The sequence below is a fragment of the Cricetulus griseus genome, chromosome 4 (assembly GCF_003668045.3).
Source record: "Cricetulus griseus strain 17A/GY chromosome 4, alternate assembly CriGri-PICRH-1.0, whole genome shotgun sequence".
Lineage (NCBI taxonomy): Eukaryota > Metazoa > Chordata > Mammalia > Rodentia > Cricetidae > Cricetulus > Cricetulus griseus.
The window spans coordinates 218,174,913-218,199,371 of record NC_048597.1 but is presented as its reverse complement, the minus strand read 5'-3'; the positions used below and the strand labels follow the sequence as shown (position 1 = coordinate 218,199,371).

The following is a 24,459-nucleotide window of genomic DNA, read 5'->3' as shown; positions in this document are numbered from 1 at the left end:
CAGGTAAAGCAGAGTGAAACAAAAAGTAAAGTAGAAAGCATGTCTGGTCCTGTTCACCCATAATCCTAGGACTCAGGATGTATTGAGTGTTCAAGGCTAGCCTGGGCTACAAAGTGAGATTCTATCTCAAACAACAAGGAAAAATATAACACAAGAGGATAGTGAAAGGTTCAGGCTTTAATGTTGATCAGCTCTACCTCTTTAAGAGACAGACCCGGCTCCCTGACAATAGTCAGGGCACGCACAGGGACGTGCCATCACCACATTGCCCACCACGCATTTACCGTCTGCGTGAGGACTCTGGGCATGCGTGGACCCTCAGTGCACATGCGCACTCTTCCCTTTAAAAGTTCCTTCCAACTTCCCTGCTTCGCTCTCTCTCTGCTTCTTCTTTGCTCTCTCTTCTCCCATCTACGCGCTCTCTCTGCCTCTCTATGGCGACCGGCCATGGCGGTCAGCCATTAACTCTGTTTCTCTTCTTAGTCTCCCTACCGGGCCCTATAATAAAATGGTTAATATGTCTCATCTTGAGCCTCCTCTTTTTCTTTATATCTAATTTAAACAAAAATTTAACAGATAGTCCAAAGGGCAGAAAGAATAACGTGGTATCTGAGTGTCCTGAGGCCTGCACGGTACAGGAAATATAAACTACAACTTCTTAGAACATTTGTTAAGAATGCATGCATGCTGCCCTCCCTATGAAAGACACTACAAGAACGGGAATGGAGACTATATTAACAAGACAACAGAATGAGGAAATGAAAAGGGGACAGAGGAAAAAGGCCAGGGTCTCAGACAGCAAGCCCAGCTTGCTTCCCAGACCTTTCCTTTACAGCTTAGCAGTCTTCCTTCTGAAGACTGGGCATGGTGGGAATGAAGTGCCAGCCAGACTAGCAAGGCAAGCCACCGCCTACCACCTTCTTAGTGGGACAGGAAAAGCTGAGTGCTTGTGCTTGCATGGGGAGGCCATTCTTCTGGGGATCAGGGGAGCCAAATGCTGGCTCTGCCTCTCCCTCCCCTCTGTAGAATGAAGTAGCTGCTGGGGACGGGAGGTCTAGAACCTTGGGCTTTAACAGTGTGATGTGGGCCCAAGTCTTGGTTTTGATGCTTTTGAGACATGGAGTACCATCAGCATCCACACGGATGCCAAGGTCATCCATCTCTCCTGAGATCTGCAGTGTAAAGGCTGAAGTCATCTGAGCTGACTACAGCAGAGTCTTCTAGAACAGAGGTCTCAGATAGAAAATGGTCTTTGTGTTGTCCATAGAGTAGCAGGGTCACCAGGACACTCTCTGGTAGTTGAGGCTCTGCCAAAGGACCTCTTTCTTCTTTTCTACCTGTGTGCCGATCCATTTGTCTGGTCTCCACCAGCTTGCTATCAGTTACTAGTGAGCTCTGGAAACTGGGCCAGCCAGGAGCTGGGCTTCTCTTACTGGTCACCGAGGCCCTTTCTGCTGGGAACTGAATGTGAAGCTGACTAGGACTGGAGCTTGCATAGGGAAAGGGGATGATGGGATCCAGTAGGGCCCTTCCTATGCCTGAGACAATACCAGGGTAAATGCTCACAGTAAGTGTAGGTGATCCCCAAATCCCAGCTTTCAAGTAGCAGAGGGTAAAGGTGTGAGGGAGAGCCAGCCTCTGTTTGGAGTTGACAGAACAAGCCACAGCCCCATTAGGGCCCCTTGCTGGAGCTACCCACTCTTCTAGGGGAGGAGACATGTCACATGAATCCAGGCTCTGTGCTGCCATGTCCCATGTGACTGGGGTGTGAACCGACTAGGGGTGTCCGGGAATGAAGAAAGAACAGACAGACACAGAAAAGCTGGGATGAGGTAGACTGTGCATGCTCTCAATGCACAACCTGGAACCTCAGTGTGCTCATTACACAAGGCAGGCTGGCCAGTAGAGAGGAATTAGCCAGTGAGGTAGGTGAGCAGTCTGGGGCTGTAAACACCAGGAGGAGGAAGCTGTAGCTGCTGGTTTGTGACAGCTACCTACACTTGCAGTCCCATTTGGGACCAGAGGAAAGCTTTGCTGTCCCTCTCAGCCTCACCGGGATAAGGCTTTGCCACGCCTATGGGTCTAAGGCTTTGGTCCATGTCAACAATACAAGTGTCACTGGCTCTTTACACATTTTCTTTAAGGCTTCCTCAGATTCCCACATTATACCAACGAAAGAATGTCACATGGTCAAAATAACAATGAAGACACTCTTTATGGCCCTCTTAGAATGAACATCAAGACACACAGCATGAAGAACAAAGTAAGGGGTGGTGGTGAATTGGTCAACTGTGTGTGGAAATAACCCTGCCGGGAAGCTGTGCCTACAGGAAAGGTCTACCCATGGAAAGAGCTAAGACGCCAGCCCTAAAAGCAGACTCCCAACTTAGAAGTCAGGAGTGGGGTAAGGTATTTCCCGGGGACCCTTTACTATCTTTCAAATGCTGAAACACACAAATCCCTTGCATCATTAAACGTATAGAGACATCCCCAGATAGCTAGCTGCAGTACCAAGGTCATTACGTAAGCACTGGAAACAATGTCTGCAAAGAAGGGCCGCACATGTGATGGCAGGGGCACAGGACACACGCTGGCGGTGTTCACATCTAAGTGAGACTTTTAAAAACTTCTCTTGGTTTTCTGTAATTTCCAGTATTACTGAAGCAACCAGTAACCTGGTTACCAGAAACATCCCACTGAGTAGGCAGACCAGAGGCAATGGGAAGGGCAGGGGCAGCTGGGATGAGGCAAGGCTGGCTCCAGGACGGAAGACTGTGGCAGGGAAGGCCCCCAGCAGCACCAGAGCTCCTGGGTGTTATATCTTTAATTTAAACAAAAACATAACACTGGGGCCAAAGACAGTCAGAGAACAACAGGTCTGAAGTGTACAGAAAGGGGCCAGTGAGCCCCAAATCTTCTAGGACAGTGACCTCTGTGCCACATGCACTGGACTTCCCATAAGGCCCCCCTACTTTGGCAACCAGAGCCTGAGTTAAGCCTTGATACTTCCCTACAGGAGGCAGACACAAAGGCCACCCCAGTGTCTCCATTCTCTGTGGTCCAGGGCTTTCCCTAAGTCTAAACTTCTTCACAGGGTTCTGGCCCCTTAACAACTCCCCCTAGATCTCTACAGTGCCCTCCCCTAATGTCCCTACCTCCAAGGTGACCTACATGTGTTCCCCTCCCCTCACAGTGGCAACCACCCTCTATGCATGTGGCTTTAGGCTCTGCTCAACAAGCTCCAGCCCTCAGCCTACGCTGCCTCCAAGTGGAGAAAGGAACTAACTCACCGGGTGCTTGGGGAAGAGCTTTACCCTGGGTGCTTGATGACCAAGGCAGGAAGGAAGGAAGCTAAGAAGCCACCGTGTCTCCTAGATACAGGGTAGGAATGTGGCTGGGTCACATCAGTCTACTTCTAGGTCGTGTCTACGAGTCTTTATGGCCAGGCCACTGGGCTGTCCATGCTGCCACCCTGGTGTGTCCATTTCTACAACAAGCAGCACTTGCATCCACTCCCCATCTCCTCCCCCGGCATCTGGAAGGCCTGAATGGTGCTGTGGCAGGCTCCATGACCACAGCAAGATCTTCCTCCAGGCCAGCTGCAGGGGTTCTGGGTGTGGGCGGGCTAGCCTGGAGATTCGGGGAAATCACTCCTCAGGGTGTGTTTTTCGCACCTTCCTATGTGCCACTGAAACAGTTAGAGGAAGTCAATGTTCTCTGTGGACTGTACACTCAGAAGTGAAAGGAATCTTTGAGAGTATGTGTCTGTTTCGATCTTACCACAGGCAAACAGGCATGCTTTCCACTACCCCATAGGTCCTGAGGATATTTCACACTTACCCATTGCCACAAACCCTTGTAGAGAGACGCCAAGATGGGGTTAGCCAATCCTCATAGCAAGCTCACAAGGTCAAGGCTCACCTAGGTTGGCCACCTTGACCACCCCCCCAACCCCTCTCCCCATCATTCAGTTCCCCTAGAGGCCAGTAAGAAACAGGATATATTTCTGCTCACAGTAATAGACTCTGGTTAAGTTCAAAGCTAGGATGAGCCTGCAGAGTTTCAGAAGTCAGCAATGACCAGAGAGAACACAGCATTCTGATCACAGAAAGCTTTCATTAAACTTTGTGTGTGTGTGTGTGTGTGTGTGTGTGTGTGTGTGTGTGTGTGTGTGTGTGTGTGTGTATGCCACATATATGAAGATGATCTCAGGAGCCAGAAGATGGTGCCTGAGGCAGAAGTTACAGAGGGATGTGAGTTACTCCACCTAAGTGCTGGGGACAGAATTTCAGTCCCCTGGAAAAGCAACAAGTGCTCTGCCATCTCTTCAGCTGAGATGCTCAGCTGAGCCATCTCTTCAGCCCCAAGGCTCTCATTCTTAAGGTCCAAAGTACAGAGACACCAGAGCTTCAAGGCCCCCCTCACACACATCTCTACATGAATAAATAACAAAGACTTGCTGGCTACTGCCAGCGGCCAGACCTTGCTGAACCACAGAAATACGAGCAGAGGCAACGATCATAGACAGTGCTCTAGAGGCTGACTGGATGGCTTCTCTCAAGACTTGTGAAAGTGTTCAAACCCTTGACCCATGATCCCACTCATGTAGATTACTGTCCAAACACGTACAGGGACAAGTGGAACAAAATACCCTCCACACAGATGTGTCTGCAAGCAGTAGAAGTAACAGCTGGGAGGCAGACTGCCACCCCAAACTCCAATCCTGTGCTAAAAGCACCCTTCCAGAGAAGGGACCAGTTCCGGATGCTGTGATGGCAGTGCCAGCTTGTAAAGGGCCCCAAAACATCAGAATAGGAGACACACAAGAGGAAACCAGAACGTGGACATGCAGACAGGAAACAAAGGGGCGCTTTCTCTCCCTGGTGCTTAATGTGTTCCTTCAGAACTTCAAGTGGCTGCTTGACAGCCAATGAAACTTTACAAGAGCCCAGTGGTGGTGTCACTCCTAGGCCAAGGAGAAAGTCTTCCAGCTGTTTTCCAGATTTGGTGCGTGTGGGGGGGTGAAGGTGGGATGTCTTCCCAAATTACAGGCCTTGAAATCTCCCAACCTTCTGCCTTAGCCTCCTGAATGCTAGGATTACAGGTGCATACACCATATCCAAGGATGGGTTATAAACAGCCAGCAGCCATTCCAGGCTAGTCACCGGTTCAGCCAGATTCTGCCCAGTGAGCACCACCATACAGAGCCCCGCTCTCATTCTCACTGACTAGCTGAATTCTCTACCCATCCCACTGAAAACCTACAGCTAATGGGTATTTGAAGAACTAGAAAGAAGGCGAGAGAGATGGGTCAACGGTTAAGGACACTTGCTGCTCTTGCAGAGGACTCAGGTTTGGGTCCCAGCACCCATATGGCAGCTCACAACTGTTGCAACTCCAGTTCTAGGAGATTCAGATACCCTCTTCTGACCTTAGCACTGCATGCATGTGGTGCACATACATACATACATACATACATACATACATACATACATACATACATGCAAATCTTAAGAAAAACAGGTTGGAGACATAGTTCAGTGAGAGTCTGTTTACTTAATAGGATAGCACAGAGTCGATCCCCAGACACAGGCATGTATACCATTCACAGTCCCTCTCTCCGAAATACCAGACATGTCAAAATCAAGGGCTAACAAATACATCAGTACTTATAAGTATTAAGGAGTCATAGGAAATTTATTTCTATCAATAGTCAATATATGCTATATAAAAACAAACATTTGTAAAATAATAGGATATGTACAAATGTGTCAATCTGTCCTTTCCTTCTTTTTCTTTTTCAGTGCCGGGATCAAACCTATGGCTTGGCTCTGTAAGTGCTCACTAAGCCACATCCTCAGCCCTTTTTTATTGAGAGACTTGCTAGGTTGCCATTAATCCAGACTGGTGGCACACACCTGTAAGCTCACACAAGAGGACTCTCTGGAGTCTGGGATCATTGTGATTACACAGCAAGGACTAGCCAGGACTATGAAATAATACTCTGTCTCAAAAAAACCAAACACAGGGTGTGAGTGTGTGTGTGTGTGTGTGTGTGTGTGTGTGTGTGTGTGTGTGTGGTGTGTGTGTACATATTTAAATTTAAGAGGAGAAATAAGGACGGATGTTATGGCGCCTGCCTTTAAGCCAAGCCTGGTCTACAAAGCAAGTTCCAGGACAGCCAGGGTTACACAGAGAAACCCTATTTAAAAAACAAACAACAACAACAACAAAAACCCTGACAAACCAACAAAACAAAACAAGCTGCAGCCTAGAGGGCTCAGAGATGAGAGCTGGCACAATGGCTACTTGAAGCCTAGATGGTCGGAGCTATGGTAGAGATGCTGTCCCCCTGATAGCCACTACTATCTTGGTCAGAGAAGTCAGGATTACCCCCAACAGGCCCTTACGATGCCTGTTGCTGGCTCCTCATTAAATAGGAGTGGGGAGAGTCACTATTCTCTCACCTGAGATTCCAGCCAATACCTCCTGAGCCCCCTCCCAGCAGCACACAGTCCCTAGAGGGCTACAGTCCACACAAGGTGGATAGGAAACTTCATCTGTCAGCTACAAGGCCAGCATGCTGGGGTGGCCTAGTCAGTGATGCAATTGTTTTGGGGTCTCCAGCTCCTGTAAGTAATCTCTCACCCACATTCTTACATAAATAAGTCCAACAAACTGGCTGGTTCACCAAGCTGGACCTGGATGGAATGGTTAATTTGTTGTCACTGGTGCCCTATCTGGTCTGATCAAGTCTCCCCAGAAAGAAATCAGGCAACAGGAATACAGGGAAAAGCCTGCCAAGTCCAGTGTTCCTCACCCCATAGCACACTGTGGGAGGAGGTGGTGTTCACCCCACCAGGCTGCCCTGGCCTGCAAATGCCTGGTTGATTCTTATAGGGCCACTGCATCCTTTAGCCCACCCTTGACCGGAGCCAAGAGGATGTGGGACAGAGGCCAGGATTCCTTCCTGTGTGGAGTAGCACTGAAGGCCAAGAGGGTAGGGCAGGACCACACCCAGCATGGGGGCTAGGCAGAGGGCAGGACGGCTTCATTTTCTAACTGGTGACACAGAAGGTTGCATGAGCTCACTGTTCCCATCTTAGGCATCAGATAGGAGGTAGGGAGGGGCCCAGAGTCAGCCCTACCACCTTTCAGCTGGGAGATTTTAGCCCAGTGACTTCACCTGCCTGACTGCGGTTACCCCACCTATACACCACACCCAGCCCAGAGAGGCCAGAAGATCTCAGAAAGGACTCTGAAAGCACCGAAGATCATGACACATAAGATACGATTTTTTTTTTTCTTTCAAAACAGAAAGGGAAGGCCTGGTGAGGCTCCCACACTCTTTCTGAACAATAGAGACATGCCCGCTGCAGGTCACAGGTGAGTCAGCTTCACCGCTGCTCTTAAACTTTCTTAATTTGTTCTTCCTAATTCCCAGCCTGCTCCTGAGAATTAAGAGTCAGGAAACGGGGCACTGCATGCTATGCTTCCAGGCTGTAGTTCTGGTGAGAGAAGGGAGCCAGAGCCATGGATTTGAGTCCTAGCAACACATCCAACAAAGACCGGATGCAAAGCTGCAGGGAAGCTGTTAGGGAATTCCATGTGTAGGCATTGAGCACGGTACACTCCTGTGTCAAATACAGTGTGCTGCACCCCCCTCCCCTTCATCCTGCTTCACAGACCCATGGGTCTCAACCTTCCTAATGCTGCAACCCTTTAACACAGTTCCTCATGCTGTGGTGACCCCCAGCCATAAAATTATTTCACTGCTACTTCATGACTAAATTTGCTATTGCTATGAATTGTAATGAAATATAAGCAGGTTATCTGATATGCAACCCCTGTGAAAGGGTCTTCAACATGCCCCCATGGGTTCATAACCCACAGGTTAAGAACCACTGCAATAGGGGCTGGAGAGATGGCTCAGAGGTTAAGAGCACTGACTGCTTTTCCAGAGGTTCTGAGTTCAATTCCCAGCAACCACATGGTGGCTCACAACCATCCGTTATGAGACCTGGTGCCCTCTTCTGGCCAGCAGGCATACATGAAGACAGAACACTATACATAATAAATAAATAAATCTAAAAAAAAAAAAAAAAAAAGAACCACTGCAATAGGCCCTCTACAAGGTGTAACCTCTGGGCACATATGGGGTGGAGGGCTTGCTTCCAGGAAGCAAAGGTAGCTGGCAAGAGCACCCCCTTTTCTCAGGCCAGCTTTCCAGCAAAACCTCCGCAGTAAGCAGGGGCTCTGAGGAGGGCTGCTCCAGGGTGAATCCCTGATGTCCCAGCAGCATTAGCCATAAGGAGGCTGGCTGGGACAGGACAGAAAGCACAGGGACTTCTGGGGTGTCCCCTCCCCCAAACTTGGCCTGAGGCTCACTCCTTCCAGCTAGAGGTTTGTTAGTAGGGGAATGGGACAAGATTTATCCTAAGAAAGAAATAAAAGAATTTCTGATCCACAGGTTCAATGAAATTTTAATATAAATGCCAGAAAGTTTTTTTTTTTCTTTAGTAGACATTAATAGGCTGATGGGCTATATTTGTTTGTTTTTATTTTTGCTTTTTGAGACAGGGTTTCTCTGTAGTTTTGGAGTCTGTCCTGGAACTCTGTAGACCAGGCTGGCCTCCAACTCACAGATCTCTGCCATCCAAGTGCTGGGATTAAAAGCGTCCGCCACCATTGCCCAGCTACAAGCTAGTTGTTAAACCGGGCAGGAGCAGAGAGAGTTACGAGACAGTCTCATACTGTAGCTCAGGGTGGTCTCAAACTCACAACAATCTTCCTGCCTCAACCTTTTAAGTGCTGGGATGCAAGGTATGAGCCATCAGGACATCCAGCTTGACTGTTAAGTTTATAAGGAAAGAGGGTGCTGGAGAGATGGCTCAGAGGTTAAGAGCACTGACTGTTCTTCCAGAGGTCCTGAGTTCAATTCCCAGCATCCACATGGTGGCTCACAACCATCTATAATGAGATCTGGTGCCTTCTTCTGGCCTGCAGGGATACACGCAGACAGAACATTGTATACAAAACAAATAAAATCTTAAAAAAATGGTCTTCTTTAAAAAAAAAAAAAAAGTTTATAAGGAAAGAAAGGACTAGAACAACCAAAGCAATCCTGGAAAAGGTCTTATGGGGTGACTGGGCAGCGACATGAGCTAGGAGTCCCACCCTGGGCAAGCCATGAGAAGCAGACTGGCTGGGGAAGCAGGGACAGGGGCCCTAGGGTGCCTGTCCCAGTGCTCCTCAGCTGCATACCTCAGGCCTTGCAATGCTTCTGGCTGGATGGCTGAATCTGTGAACCAGGACTATGGAATCTACCAAGTGAGTAAGGCTCTGCCCATCCCCTACTCCTTTGTCTTGGTCACATGCGCTCATCTCTACTCCCATGCGCCCTCGCTGTTTCCCCAGCTACTGTCCTACTGTGAAGTTAACACATGTGTTCTTGGACGGGTTCCAGCTGTGTTTGTCATAACCCTGTTGGGAGGTAGGGCCTCCAAGTGTCTTCCTGGCCTCAGAGCCCCACACTGGCTAGATGCTATATTAGTTCCCTTTCAGGGGAAGCAAGTTTTCTTTCATTCCCGACTGTTTAGATGAAGACACTGAGGCTCAATGAGGCAGTGACTCACCCATTTGCAGGTCCTGACCCCTGATCTGGATGTGATTTTCAAGCCCCAGGCCACTCTATCTGCTTGGGTCCTACTCTTCCAGGGTCTATTGCTGGAACTTCTTTTTAAATGCAAGATGACCTCGTTATACAAATCAATTGAAATGGCCACCGGCCAAGTGACCTGCAGGGGTACTGGGGCAGGTGGATCTTGCTTTCTGCCAGCACACAAGTGCACACAGACAGCAGGTCCCTGGGGTCATCTGGTGGTTAGAGTTCAGAGCTGTCAGTGTGTGATAGAATGGCTGAGGAGGAGTCCTAGGTTAGGGCAAATGAGAAGTGAGGAAGGAAGGGGAGAAGGAGGTGGCTTTCTCCTCACCATGAGAGTCTGGGTCAGGAGGCACCAGGCACAGCTCAGCCTTGCCCATCCAGCCCGGAACTCTGGATTCTGTTAAGTCCCTCAGTTTCATTCCCAGGGTGGATCTCCACTGACTGTGTAAGCCTGGGACGCATGAGTAAAGGTTCTAGGAGTTGAAGAGTCAGGGGCTACATCACCCATCCTTTTACCCTGCAGGTTCAGGGCTCTGGGCTCAACTACCCAAATTCTGCCCTCTGAATTCCATGCCTAACTCAAGGCACAGTCTCCACAAAGCCTTGTCCTGTCCCTCAGCTGAAGAGCACTAGGCAGGCACTGTTCCCTCAGGTCACTCAGGGCTGCTGTCCCCCAGGCTTGCCCTCTGGCTTACCTAGACAGAAGCAGACTGTTGCTCTCACCTCCAAGGGCCCCAAGAAGTCAATGTGCTCACTGGTGACCAACCTCAGAGGCCAGCCCTCCAGTGAAGCTTAGGGTCACCCTTTGTCCCCAAGGGGACTGTGGGTATCTGGGTCTGCTGGAACCCACAGGCATCTGGCAGGAACCCCTTTCTGCCTTGAGTACCTGCCCTCTGCTCCATCCTGCCCTTCCTAGAGACCTCGCACTCTGTAGTCTACGGTCCAGTCCAAGGGTCTGGCTCCCGGTACTCTGGCTGAGACTCAGGCTTGCCTTCCTGAATCAAGCCCTGTGCTCTGAAGGGTTAGGGTCACAAAGGCAAGTACAATCCCTTGCTAACTGCCCCCCATTCCCAAGCCAGACAAGCTGCATGGTACTCATGGCTTCCAGAGAGGAGAAGCAGAACACAAGTCTGATGAGCCAAAGCAGAGCCTAACCCAATGTCTAACACACCTGGTCCTCAGCTGCTGTGACAAAAGAACAGATGTCCAGTGCTCTGTCACACACGACCTCTTCAAACCTAGCGAGTGAGCAGGGCCTTGACATGGCCCTCATAGCATGGACCTTTTACCCACAGGAGCCTGGAACTAAGTATTCCCCCTCTTCTTCCTCACAGTTAGAAAGACGGTCACAACTTATGTCCTCGCCCACCTTCCATAAAGAAAAGCCACATTTTGCTGTATGGTGAGATGGGTTTGCTTCTTCCCTTTGCTCTTTGTTTAAAAATAAAACCATACATTACAAACAGTTAAAGCCATCTTGGCCCCCGTTTCTTTGCCTCTTCATCAGTGTTAATCTGAAGCTGTCTCTCCTTCCATGTTCACACTTTTTTTTTTTTTTTTTTCACGGTACCTAGCAGCTTATCAACACTTCTTCTGGTAAACAGCCTGTGTCCCTTTAGAGACTGCCACCACCTAGCGCTGCCTCCCAGGAGTGGCACCCACACAGCACACAGCAGATCCGCTGTGGAGTTGGTGCGGGCTGGGTAACATGCATGTGTCATTTCTAAATCTGACTCTCAATCCTGAACTTGCCCCTTCTTTGCAGCAGTGCCGTCTCTGCACACATGAGGTCTAACAGCCAAGTCCCTTGCTAACTGACCTGCCCACCACTCACCAGTGACTCTTCTTTCTCAGCAAGGACCATCTAGTGTATCAGAGACAGCCCAGAAAAGAGACTCAAAGCTCCAGCTGGCAACTGAGAACCCACAAACAAGCCAGGAAACCTTCTAGCTTCTAAGTACAAGGGAGACCATGTAGGTAACTAGCCCCAAATCATACAAGTTTGGGGGTAGTTGGCAGAGAGACCTCGAGGTGCTAAGGGCTCCCAAAACCACATAGCTCAGTACAGAGCTGACTCTACCACCACAAGGCCTCTTAGAACAGAGAGCTGTTGCCATGTTCTGAAACCAAGAGAGATGGCAAGGACCTTGAAGGTCTGCCAACAGGACAAAATATAAGGGCTTTCTGGCTGCTGCTGGAGATGAAGAAGACATAGATGAGGGCCTGCTCTTTGAGACATTCCTCAACCCCAGCTAGGCTGATAAAGGAAGGCCTGCTCCAGTATGAGATCCCAGCTTCCCCTGGGGAGTTCTGCCTCCCCACAGGGTCATCCTACCTTCTACACCAAGGCCTACCCTCCAAGCAGCAGTACCTGTGCATGAAGGAAGCTGTCCAGGGCAAAGGAAATCAAAGACATCTGTCTATCTATAAAGATGTGAAGTCTAACTGCAGCCACATCCCAGCTGAGAACTGAGCAGGATGGGTGAATACGACTACTGGATGTTAGTTTGTGCTGGCCCATAACGTCAGCTGCACAGCTCTTCCCTGCTCTGCATGGTGGTTCCCGAGGATTTCCTAGCATCTTTTTGAAACCAAGCAAAATGAGGAACTCTGTGGAAGGTACTTCCAAGTTATGAGGGAAGACTTCATGCCTGCCACCATGAGAGAAGGCGACTCAAGCCCCTCACAAGTGTTGAGCATAGCCAACTTAAACCAACTCAACCAGACAACAGTAGTTCACAAAGCAAGATAAATGCAAGCAAAAAGAAGGAGGCAGTGGCCTCTGAGTCAAGGTCTACATGTAAACTGAGTGTCAAGAATGATGCCAAGCTGGGAATGGTGGTGCGCACCTGTAATCACAGCACCTGAGAGGTGAAAGCAGAAGGATCAGGGGTTCAAGACCTGCCTCGGCTACATGGTTGAGGCCAGCCTGGACTATAGGAGTCCCTGTGTCAACAAAGAAACAAACAAACAAGGATGACTCCAGGCTGAGGAGGCAGATATGAGTAGATGATCAGACCACGTGGCCCAGACAGAGCTTCACACACAGGTAAGGAAGCAGAACACACAAAAGGTATGTGACAAGCCGGGCGTTGGTGGCGCACACCTTTAATCCCAGCACTCAGGAGGCAGAGGCAGGCGGATCTCTGTGAGTTCGAGACCAGCCTGGTCTACAGAGTGAGTTTTGGGACAGCCTCCAAAGCTACATCCTGTCTTGAAACCCCCCCCCAAAAAAAAGGTACATGACAATAGTAAAATGTGTAACATATGGTTACAATATAATACAAGCTAGACCAGCATTTCGCAACCCTTTTGGGGTTGAATGACCCTTTTATAGGAGTCACCTAAGACCATCAACAAACACAGATACTTACATTATGATTCATAACAGTAACAGAATTACAGTTATGAAGTAGCAACAGAAATAACCTTATAGTTGGGGGTCACCACAACATGGGGAAACTGTATTAAAGGGTCGTAGCATTAGGAAGGTTGAGAATCACTGAACTAGACAGTATGCTAGGAGATCTTATAAAGGCTATATAGGGATAGTCCAACTAGTGAGAGTTGATCTTTTTAAGTCTGCACAAGGCAGCCATGTGAGCAATGCCCAGCCCTGAATGCGGCATTGGGAAAATGCTGGTGCGGAGGGTAGGGCAACTGCAGGCAGTGCGGTGTGGCCAGAGTCCTCATAGGCACTACCTGTGTTTCCCATCTTCTTCTTCCTCTTCTCTGAGCTGCTTGGTCTGTGGCTCCCCATCTTCCTTGTCCTGTAAAGAAAGAAAGAACCACTGCTCAGGCGAACACTCCTACTGTGGTCCAGGTCACCTGAGGGTTGCAGTACAACAAGCAGCCTTGCTCTTCCCCTCTGCCTTCCTGGGCAGAACTTAAAACTCCATAACCTTCCCAGCACTCGGGAGGCAGAGGCAGGTGGATGTCTGTGAGTTCAAGGCCAGCATGGTCTACATAGGAGGTCTAGAACAGCCAGGGCTACAGAGAGATCTTGCCTCAAAATAAGATTAAAATTAAAACCAACAGTAAAAATCTTTCCATGATCTCAGCCCAGTCCTGACACAAGGTTGTTCTTGACAAGCAGGAAGAGCTGGAAGGTCTTAGATGGCAAGAAAGGAGCTGGCCAGGGCAGAATAGCCACCAGCCACCTTTGTGCATATGGACGGAGGGAGATGGGTGAAAGACTGTCACCAACAACTAGGGCACGACGGGAATGCAAGCCTCTTGGCACTCTTTCCGGCCCAGAGACCTCTCAAGAAAGACCCATTTGGACCAGGTTCTTGGAACAAGACTCACTCACTGCCCAGGTCTGTGACACACTAAAGGAGATGGGGCAAAAAGAGTGCATTTAACAGGTCTATGGGGAAAGTTCTCCTCTGTGTGTGTGTGTGTGTGTGTGTGTGTGTGTGTGTGTGTGTGTGTGTGTGTGTGTGTGTGTGTTTTACACATACATTCCACAGAGCACATGGAGGTCAGAGGACAACTTCCAGGAGTCTAAAGAGGATAGGACAATTGGTTCTCTTCCTCACCATGTGGGCTCCAGGGACTGTACTCAGGTTGCCAGGCTTGGTGGCAAGCACCTTGACCCACTGAGCCATCTTATCAGCCCACAAATCTGCCTGCTCCCCCATTTATGTAAGACAGGTTACCTCCAAGGTCCTTGAGGACTACAACTTAAGGGTACCACCAGGGCCGCTTCTGCCTACTACAGAAGGAAGTGCCCTGGGTCCCCTACTTCCCAGCATCACTGTGGTTGGACAAACTATCTGTGGACAAACTGACCACAAGCGTGTGTACACACAAAATCAAATGTATGGAGCCATGCCACAGGCCCAGGACTTGAACCAAGGCCAAGGAGGAAGCCCTTGCATGCCAAAGCAGCCATCTAGAATGTCAAAGTGATGTCAACTCACTTTGCTACTGGCAATGAACTCTGCTGGAGTGGTGTTCTGAGAAAGAACCTGGAAGCTTCTACTTGCAACCTGTTGTGATCACTGAGAATATGCTGGAGCTGACATTAGATTTTAAGTAGCTGCCTATAATTCCTCTCCTAGAAAGTCCTGTATACCACGAACCACCACCTCCCTATGGGGTGACATCTGCTTCACGTTACTACTGTCTACCAGGGCTCACCCTGGAGATCCAGGGCAATGACAGACACTGCCATTCCTTGGCCATAGGGGGCCTGGCTCATTGAAAGTCTTCCATAACAGAAAATACCAAGATACCTTCTGTCCTCAACCCAAGCATCTCGGTATCATGGGGATGAGGCAGTAAGAACAAAATGAAACATGATTTTCTGGGGGTGAAGATGAGGGAATCTGGGTTTCCTAGGACAGCGAGACAGGATGAAAAGGCACTCCCAGGGTATAACTTGAGCAAAGGTAGTGTGTGGTCTGAAGAACAGGCAGAGGTTCAGGCTTGAGAACAAGTTAGCATTCTCTGAGTGGATGGGGCCTCAAGAAGCTGAGCTGGTATAGGCCCCTCCCTGACGAAAGGCTTGCCCACAGAGTGAAAAGAGGTATAGATATTCTTTCTTTTTTGTTTTTGAGACAAGGTCTCACTATGTAGCCTTGGCTGGCCTGGAGCTTGCTATGTAGGCCAGGCTGGTCTCAAACTCATTGAGATCCACCTGCTTCAGTGACTTGAGTGCTGGGACCAGAGGTGTGCAGATATTCTAATAAAGTGCTCCTATCAACAGCAAATCCCAGAAATGCTTGCCTACAGGAAGGGGCTGGTAAACAGCTCCCTGGGATGGAGGAGGTGGAGCAGAGAGCTCAGCCCACCTCCTGACCCCCTCCCCAGCTTCTTTCTGGAAGGGTTCCACGCAGCTGACAGAAGAGGGTGTGATCTGTGCAAGAAGGACCCGTCCCTGGGAGGAGTGCTTTGCCCACACCACACCCCTTCCTAACCAAGGGCAAGGTTAAACTCAGCCAGAGTCAGGCTGCCGCTGCCACCTCCAAGAGCCCCAGAAACACTCAAGTGCTTGGCAAGGGCCAAGTTACTCATTAACAAGAGAGAAAACAGCCATGTACCCAAGTGACATTTTAAAACCTCCTAGCCTCAGATGAGCTCAGAGCTGGTGGTGACACAGGAGTGCCCATCTTAGGTTCTCAGTTCAACATGGCAGGGGCAGGGGAGCGACAGATGATTGAGAAATGGCTTTCAGAGAAAAGTAAAATGAGAAGAGATGAAGAGATGTCCAAGGTCATAGAACCAGTCCATGAAGGTAGAATATCTGGATCATGGCCCTCCAGACCTGGCCAGCATTCCTGCCAAGACGAGAAGCACAGCCTGTCAAGAGCAGTACTGAGTTCCTGAAAATGACTCCGACCTCAGCCACCTTTCCTGTCTCCCCACATAGTTCAGGCCGGCACAACCACAGGCACAGATCTAGCCACAGCCAGCCATAGCCAGCCCAAGGCACCAGTGGATACCTAGCAAGACAGGAGACCTAGTGGCCTCACATCCAGAAATACTATGAGACCCCCTAAATCAAGCTGAGGATCTTAACCCTGGGCCCCATACTCTTCCCAATTTTCTCCACCTTTTCCCTCCTTCCCAAGCCCCACCTTCTTTTTTTTTTCCCCCTTTAGATGTAGGAGTTTTTGCTTGCATGTATATGTCTGCGTATCACATGTGTTCCTAGCACCATGGAGGTCAGAAGAGGGAGTCACATCCCCCTGGACCTGGAATTACGGATGGTTGTGAGCAGCCATGTGAGTTCCAGGAAATGAACCAGGGTCTCTGCAAGAATAAGTGCTCTTAACTGCTGAGGCATCTTTCTAGCCCGGCCCCACCCCACGTGTGTAAGAGTTGCTGGCATGCGTGTCTGTATATCACGTATGTGGCTGATGCCCACAGAAGCCAGAAGAGGGCATTGAATCCCTAGAACTGGAGTTACAGACAGCTGTAAGCACCATGTGGGTCCTGGCAATCAAACCCTGACCTTTGGAAGAGCAGCCAGTGCTCTTAACCAGTGAGCCATCTCTCCAGCCCTCCTATTCTCCACTCTTGCTCCCTCTCAGGTCCTTACAACCAAGTTCCAGTCATCCCCTTTCACCCTCAGTAGACAAACAGCTCTCTCCTCTAGAATCCAGTTTCTTAATCCATATGGAGTCACAAAACCGAACGTGGAATCATGAAAATTTTAGCAAAATAGACAATAACTGAGAAGTAATTCAAAATTAAACGCACTCTGAATTCACAGAGTCTCCGGCAGTGCTCATCTGTGCTGTGTGGAGGGTCTTTGCCATGGCCTTGGTTCTGAGCACACAGTTTGTACACTTTGCCCTGTTCATGTCATCGTCACAAATGCCAATGGTGTCAGCAACACCACTGATGACTACCGTAGGCTATGAACCAGAGTGTTTTAATTAAATGTTTCTGCTTTTAGGAAAATGTATTATGAAATTTTTTTAAAAATTTTCCTACCATTATTCATTACCATGTGTCAAATTAGTATATTTTTGGATTAGACTGTTAGGATGTTCAATTCAAAAATTGTTGTGCATATGTGCATGAGAGCACATGAATTTGTAGAGGCATGTGGAAGCTAGAAGTACACATTGGGTATCATTGCTCAGGGATCATCTTGTTTTGTTTTAGTGTTGGTTTATTTAATGTGTAAATGTGTGTGCCCCAGTGTATGTAGGTATTCTATGAGCCTGCAGGAGTCACAAGAGGACTTTGGATCCCCGGAAATGGAGTTGCAGGTGGTTGTGAGCCACCACATGGCTGCTGGGAATCAAACCCGGATTCTCTAGAAGGACAGTAAGTGCTCTTAACTGCCGAGTTGTTCTGGCAGCCTCAATCTTGTATTGAAACACATCTCAGCAGCCTGGGACTTGCTGCCAAATATGTTAGGCTAGATAGCCAGCAAGCCCAAGTAGCCAGCTGCCTTGCTTCCTCAGCACTGAGTTCTAGGCACACAAGAGCATGCCTGGCTTTTTAGTTTTACTTATCAGCACTAACTACATTTATTTATTTACTTGTTTATTTATTTATTTATTGGGTGCATGTATATGTGGAAGAAACCTTCTGGGAATCTCTTTTTTCCTTTCACCATATGGGTCTCAGGAAATGAATTCAAGTCATCAGGCTTGGTGGCAACTCACTTTACCTATGGAGCTCTGTTGCTGGCCCAGGCCTGGCTTTTTACACAGGTGCTGGGGATCCAACTAAGGTCTCCATGGTTGTGCAGCAAGCAGTTTACTGCACAACCCCTCTCCCCAGTGGTCCTACTTCTAAACAAAACCAACCATACAGTTCATCTAAATTACTGAATCTGCTGGCATAAAGTAGCATCTGTGAGGCCTGTGGTGATGTCAACTATGTTAGTGACCATGTTCTCTCTACCTGTCTCTGTCTTGGGGAGTGGGCAGCAACAAACAGGATTTTGAAATTTCGCTCGAGTGTAATCAAGAGTGCTGGGATTACAGGCTTTCACCACCCTGCTCTGACTTCTTTTCTCTGTGACAGACAGCAAGAGCTTTATTGAGCTTCGGGTATGCCTCTGCCTGAGCTCTTCACACTTGCTGTTTGACAATGGGTTTGCTCACCATCTCTTCCTGGGAGGAGCCTGCATTAGCTGCACACTCCTGCTCCATCCACACTGCTGTCCAAATCCAGAGCCGCTACCTCAGGTTCAGTCCTCAATCAGACACACAGGAGAGGGGGAAAAAGAGGGGAGACGACATTTTTTCTTACTGTTCCTGTCCCCAGATTATTAAGACAGAGTCCATCTCTGTACCCAGTTCTTTGTACATGCTGGGTCTGTCTTGGGCTCACAGATAAAGAAAAAGGGGTTACATCTTTGAGGGTCTCAGTGTACTCAAAGGACAGACCTAGTGAGGAAGGCTTTGGAGAAAGCACTCCAGGGAGGGTAACTGCTTGGGACAACCATCATGACCTGTAAGGCAGACCACCCCCCACAGCTGGCTCTGCTGGCACCTAAGGAGGTCAGGAGGGGGTGACAGGTTCTTCCTCCAGCCCTGCCTCTACGATAACACTGATGGCACTTGTGGGAAGAGGACAACCAGAGTCAGATGAGAGCTCCACTCCCAGCCTGGACTTGCCCCAGCCAGCTGCTACTTGTGGGTATGAGTTTAAAGGATGGTTAAGGTTAAAGCGAGAGCCAGGACCTGTGCTCAGGCCAAGTGCACCAAAGATGAAGGATCTGAGCAGAGTGGTCAAGAACAAGGGCAGCCTGGGGCTAGCTCTCCCTTCTAGGAGGGAGTCAGGGTCACAGGCAAGGCTAGGAGGGAGATATGCCTGCCAGCTGATGATGGCCTGTCTTATCACCCTTACCCCATTCCCAAGCTCACAGTGCAGACCACTTCTCAATGGACAGACAAACAGACATGCCTCATTAGCCCACTACATTCCCAGGGGAACCAGCCCTCTGTGTATCAATCAGCAAAGACAAGGTCTTGAGCTAGCAAAATGGCTTAGTGGGTGAAAGTGGTTCTGGACAAGCCTGATGTCCTGAGTTTGATCCTTGGAGGAAGGAGAGAACAATCTCCTGCAAGTTGTCCCCTGACCTCCATATACATATATGGTGGCATGAACACACCAACCCCCAACCCCATTCCATAATTAATAAATAAAAATTTAAAGATATAAAAAAAAAAGTCTCAAAACCCTTCCCTCCCCATGAAAACAAATACCCCAAACACTGTGGTCCTCCAAGAGGAGACCTTGAGCCTCTGCAGTTCTAACTCAGGTCAGAGTTAGGAGCAATGGCAGATGGTCATTAGGGCCCGAGGCAGGGGCAGGAAGAGGCCGACAAGGCCGGGCAAACCCTGCTGCCTGTCCCCAGAGCCAGGGCCACCTCACAATGGGGTGGAGGGACTTCCTGTTGGGTGTGGTGGCCCTGGGAGCTGTGTTATAAGGATATTTAGTGGGGTAGGGCAGCCACTGGAGTCTGACTCACCCTGAAGATGGAATGATAAACCCTGGACTGAACACCACCATGCTTGGGACCAGAAACTGTAGGCTCTTTATTGCCCAGAGACTGGCAGGAGAGAACAGGGGTGATCACAACGGAGGTTCTGACTTTTCTAGGCAGACTGACTGCACTGAGCTGTTGTGTTCCACTTTCGGGGTCCCCAGATGCTCCTTTCTGAGGGTCTACTTTGACACCAGCCTGTGAGCTCTTGGGAAGATACTTGTCTTACCAGTTTGTACCTACAGGCCTGACACCTGTGACTGGTGGAGCTCGTGTGCTCTATCTTACAACCCAGTGGAAAATCAAGCTGTTTCATACTGACTGTGTAGCCTTGGGAAGGTCTGCCTTGGTTTCCTCATCTATAAAAACAAGAGCAATCATGGTGACATCATCACACTATTACAAGAAGGAAATGATGAGAGAGAAAGGAAAAAACCTGCAGCTTGGGTGGGCAGGCAGTAGGTCCCGAAAGGCAGGGAGGAAAGGACTGTAGAAAGCACAGGGCTATAGATGCTGGCAGCTTACATCTGCAGAAGTCAGTCACAGTGGGCTTTCATTCTCATGGGGACAGCTTACAATTACAGGGGTCACAGTGGGCTTTTGTTCCCAGGGGTCGTCTGCGATGCTCTCAGCAAACTTCTATGCAGAGAGACATAATACCTGCTTCATCCAGGCCATGAAAAGATACGTTAGATGATGTCTTTGAGGGGTTGAAAAGATGATTCAGCACTTAAGGCTGGCTGCTCTCCTAGAGGACCTGGGTTCAATTCACAGCGCCCACCAGGTGGCTCAAAACTATCCATAACTCCACTTCTAGGGGATCAGGCACCCTCTTCTGGCCTCCATATGGGCACCAGGCATGGACATGGGTCTTCTGGCCCCTCACACAGAGCTCAGAGAGTGTGGCATGGCAGGCCAGAGTTGGGACACAGCAGGAGCCACAGTCACCCTGTGGGTACAGCTAGTCTCTAGAGGCTTGTGAAAAGAGAAAGAAAAAGAACAAAGTGCTTGGCTGGCAACTGGGAGAGCAGCAAGGAAGCTAAGATAAGGCCCAGGGTAAGAGCTGGAACTAGGTCGGAGTCAGGTAGGACAGTCGCGGAGACTGGAGGAGGCAGGAGGCTGAGATTCTGCTAATGACTCACTGGGAAAATGAAGATGCCACGGACAAAGGAGGGGGCAGTGCTAAGGGGACAGAGAGAAAGGGTGGGGCAGCTTTCAGGCAGAAGAGCTGAGGCCTGATGTGTGTGCAGCAGCTGAGGGTCCATGCTTGTTCAAATGCACTCATCAGTAAAACGAGAGGGCCTCTGGTCACAGAAGAAAGGCAAGACTAGCACCACTGTCCACTGAGACCAAGGCAGCAGCATGCAGGACCAAGGCAGCTCCTGCTTGCATCACATGGCCTTGGGCCTGGGATCACTGATATCCTATGTGCTTTGGAAGAACACAGGGAGCTGGCCTCAGGCCAAGTCAGCTCTTGTTCTTGCCAGAAATGCAACTGGGCATCCTACCCAAGTGCAAGAGAGGTGGCAGGTACCGCCTCCAGCATATTTCCTTTATTAGTCCACAAATACTGACCAGATCCCTGGTGCTAGAAACTGCACTGCAAGCTGGGAGTCAAGGAGAAAAAGGACAAGTACACTCGGACAATGCAGTGCAATGGGGATTCTTAACTGGGGCACCTGACTGGACTCCAGGGCCGACGACAACACACACACACACACACACACACACACACACACACACACACACACACACACACACACACACACACACACAGAGTCAGGTAGAAGGTATGGCTTTGTGGAGAAAAACCCAGAACTCTTGGATTCTCGGAGGGTGGGGAGAACATGGACCCAGAGGGGGAAGGGATGATATCAACATGGCAAGAGGGCAGTGGCTCTCTTAAGTGTCTGGGGAGCGTCTCCAAAGTACACCTCACTTGTCTTGCCTGCTAAAAGATGAATGGGAGGAGGCAAAGGAAGGGCAGAACAGGGAGCAACTGGTACAGCTGAGTGAGCACAGGTCCCTCCCAGTGCCCAGGGCTTCACCCTCACCAGCAGCAGCAGGAAGTAACCAACTGGAAGGTTAGGCAGAGGGCATGGCAAAAACCACAGTCCCCCTTCCCTTTCCAGAGAGCCAGACTAGACCGGTTCATCTGGGCAGCCCAGTACTCTGAGAGGATCCAAACTCCTACCTGGGTCTCCCTATAGGAAGCCCTGAGGTGTACAGGAAACAAAGGTCTGTGCATCTAGGTGTCTGCCTGCACATTAGGGCTTCCCACCACACACACCTGCTTTGCTCATCTACTCGATGCTCATCTAAGCTCTCCTCCTTTCATGCAAAACTAACCTTTCCTGGTTCTAAAAAGTTATCATTATGTGTGTGTTCACGTGTGTATGCCTGTGTGTGAAGGCCAGAAGACAACCTTGGGTGCTTTCCTCAGAAACACTATTGCTCACTGACCTGGGACTCACCAAGTAAGCTAGACTACTGACCAGTGAATCCCAGGATCCTCCTATTGAGACAGGGTTTCTCTGTGTAGCTCTGGCTGTCCTGTAGCTTGCTCTGTAGACCAGGCTGGCCTCGAACTCATAGAGAGAGCCACCTGCTTCTGCCTCCCAAGTGTTGGGATTAAAGGCATGGGCCACCACTGCCCGGCTTCAATTTTTTTTTTTAAACCACTCAGACTTTTACATGGGTCTTGGAGATAAAACTTTGTTTCCTATGCTTGTATAGCAAACACTTTACTGACCCATTTAGCCAGCCTTGAGACAGAGTCTCATGTATCCCAGCGTGGTCTAGTACTCATTTTGTAGCCAAGAGTGACCTTAAACTTCTGACCCTCTCAACTGTCTCTATTTCCTGAGTGCTAGGATTTCAGGCCTGCACCACCATGCCTGGTTTTAAGCCTTACTGAAGAGTGAACCTAGGGGGCTTTGTGAAAGCCAGACAAGCACTGTACCAACCAATCCACATCCCTGACTCAGTCTTGTTCACTTCTGGAGAGCCAGCAGGAGAGGTAAAACCTAAATAGGTTCCATAAACAAGAAGGCATCACACTAGGTCCTAGTGTTTTGGAGTGAGCTCCCCTGAGAGCTGGATGCAAGCGTTCATTTCTGTCCCGTCTTTCTTACTTGTGAGTGATAACCCACGACATTGAATAATACTGGCATTACTGAATGTGATCAATTCTAACCAATTAACCACTGCAAACATTTTATAAGGTCAGCATTCCTTTCTGTTTTCACAGATGAGCAATCAGAGGCACAGTGCAATTAAGTAACTCATCCAGAGTCACATGGCCTGGAGTTGCCAGGACCCCAGGGGGAGGGTGGCCCTCAAGCCTTGGCTGTTCCCCTCTGAACGCCTACTCCTTGTTCTGGTCCAATTGCTGCCCTGGCATGGCATACAGAGCAGGTCTTCTAGAGTCTCAGTCTCTGTATGTATGTATGTATGTATGTATGATGGATAGATAGATAGATAGATAGATAGATAGATAGATAGATAGATAGATAGATAATGATAGACAGATCCCTGACTGACCTAGAATTCTCAATGTAGACCAAGGTGGCCTTGAACTCACAAAAATCCACTATGCCTAGTCTCTCTCTTAGACTCTAAAGCACTCTGATGACACATCACAGGGTTGAGAGCTCCTCTGATTCTATTCCAGAGAGATATAAGCCAACTACCAAAAGACATGGCCATTTCTGGGCCAGAAACTCCAATTCTGAAAACCAGGAGTAACTAGAACAATTCATGCAGGTGTTCAGAAGGGTGTTCTCACAGAGAAACCACAACTCTGACATCATGCAGCCTATTGGGCTCAGTCTGGAGGACCAGCCGCTCTTAGTGCCACTAAGAATGTGAGGGCACTGCTAAGTTCCACACTACAGAGCCAAGGTTGCTACCATGGCAACCATGCTTACCAATGGCTAAAGACTTGATGGGCTGGAGCTGCCCAAGACAACTGTGTGTAACATTTTTCCATTTTAATTTTGCCGTTGAGATAGTTTACCAACAGACAAAAGCAATCAGGAAACCCAGCTGCAAGGGGCTGTCTTGGCTTCCTGACTGTGGCTGGTGCACAGACCCCAAAAGGCCTAGTCAGTATCTTAGGAACTTTTACAAGTTCAACAGCACCTCACCTCCAGCACTGCTGGGGCACAAGGAGAGGGCTGGCTGTGTATAGCCACATCCCTTTGTAACCTGGACTATACACAGCAGCACACTGCAGGCCTGACCTCCTAAATTAGCACCAACACCTCCATTATGCAGGGCTAAAATTTTCAGCTAAGATGTTAACTGATGTTATTAAACAATGAGGTCATTTCCCCACCTTCTCACCTGGCCTCACTTCCCCCTTTTCTTGGAAGTGAAAAGCTGCCTCCCTGAAGAGTAGAGCTCCTAACTGCCAGGACTTCCTCACCTACTCTCAGCCTGAGTGCTAGTAAACCAAGCCCAAAGCCCAAAGGAGGCTTCTGCTGGCAAGATTTCTGGATTGTGTGACAGCTTCATGTGGCAATAGAGAAGGTGCCTGGGACCTCTTCCCCTACTTCATGGTAGACAGCCAGCGTCACCAGGAAGGGCCAGCTGGTCAGTGTGGGGCTGGTGCAGCCACCCAGAATGGCTGTTTCTAATGACATAAGCCAATTCCTAAGCCAGGCTTAAAGAGCACATGGGGCTTCCCTTCCTCCACAAGCTTCAGCCAGAGGCTGGGACTCAGAGGCTGAGCCAGGAGGGAGGAGAGGTCCATCATCCACCCCCCAATTCTCACCATCTTGAGCTCCTAGGCAAATAATGAGCAAGGACCTAGAAACCTCATGGCCCTGAG

The 24,459-nt window shown here is 49.3% G+C and overlaps 1 protein-coding gene across 1 annotated transcript in view; it reads right to left on the bottom strand.

Moving 5' to 3' along the window:
* Positions 1-24,459, bottom strand: part of Ccdc12 (coiled-coil domain containing 12) — a 53,008-nt gene that overhangs the window by 7,887 nt on the left and 20,662 nt on the right. The window contains exon 2 of the mRNA XM_027414699.2: positions 13,367-13,434. Coding sequence (XP_027270500.1) covers positions 13,367-13,434 — 68 coding nt within the window. The remainder of the gene's footprint in view (positions 1-13,366; positions 13,435-24,459) is intronic.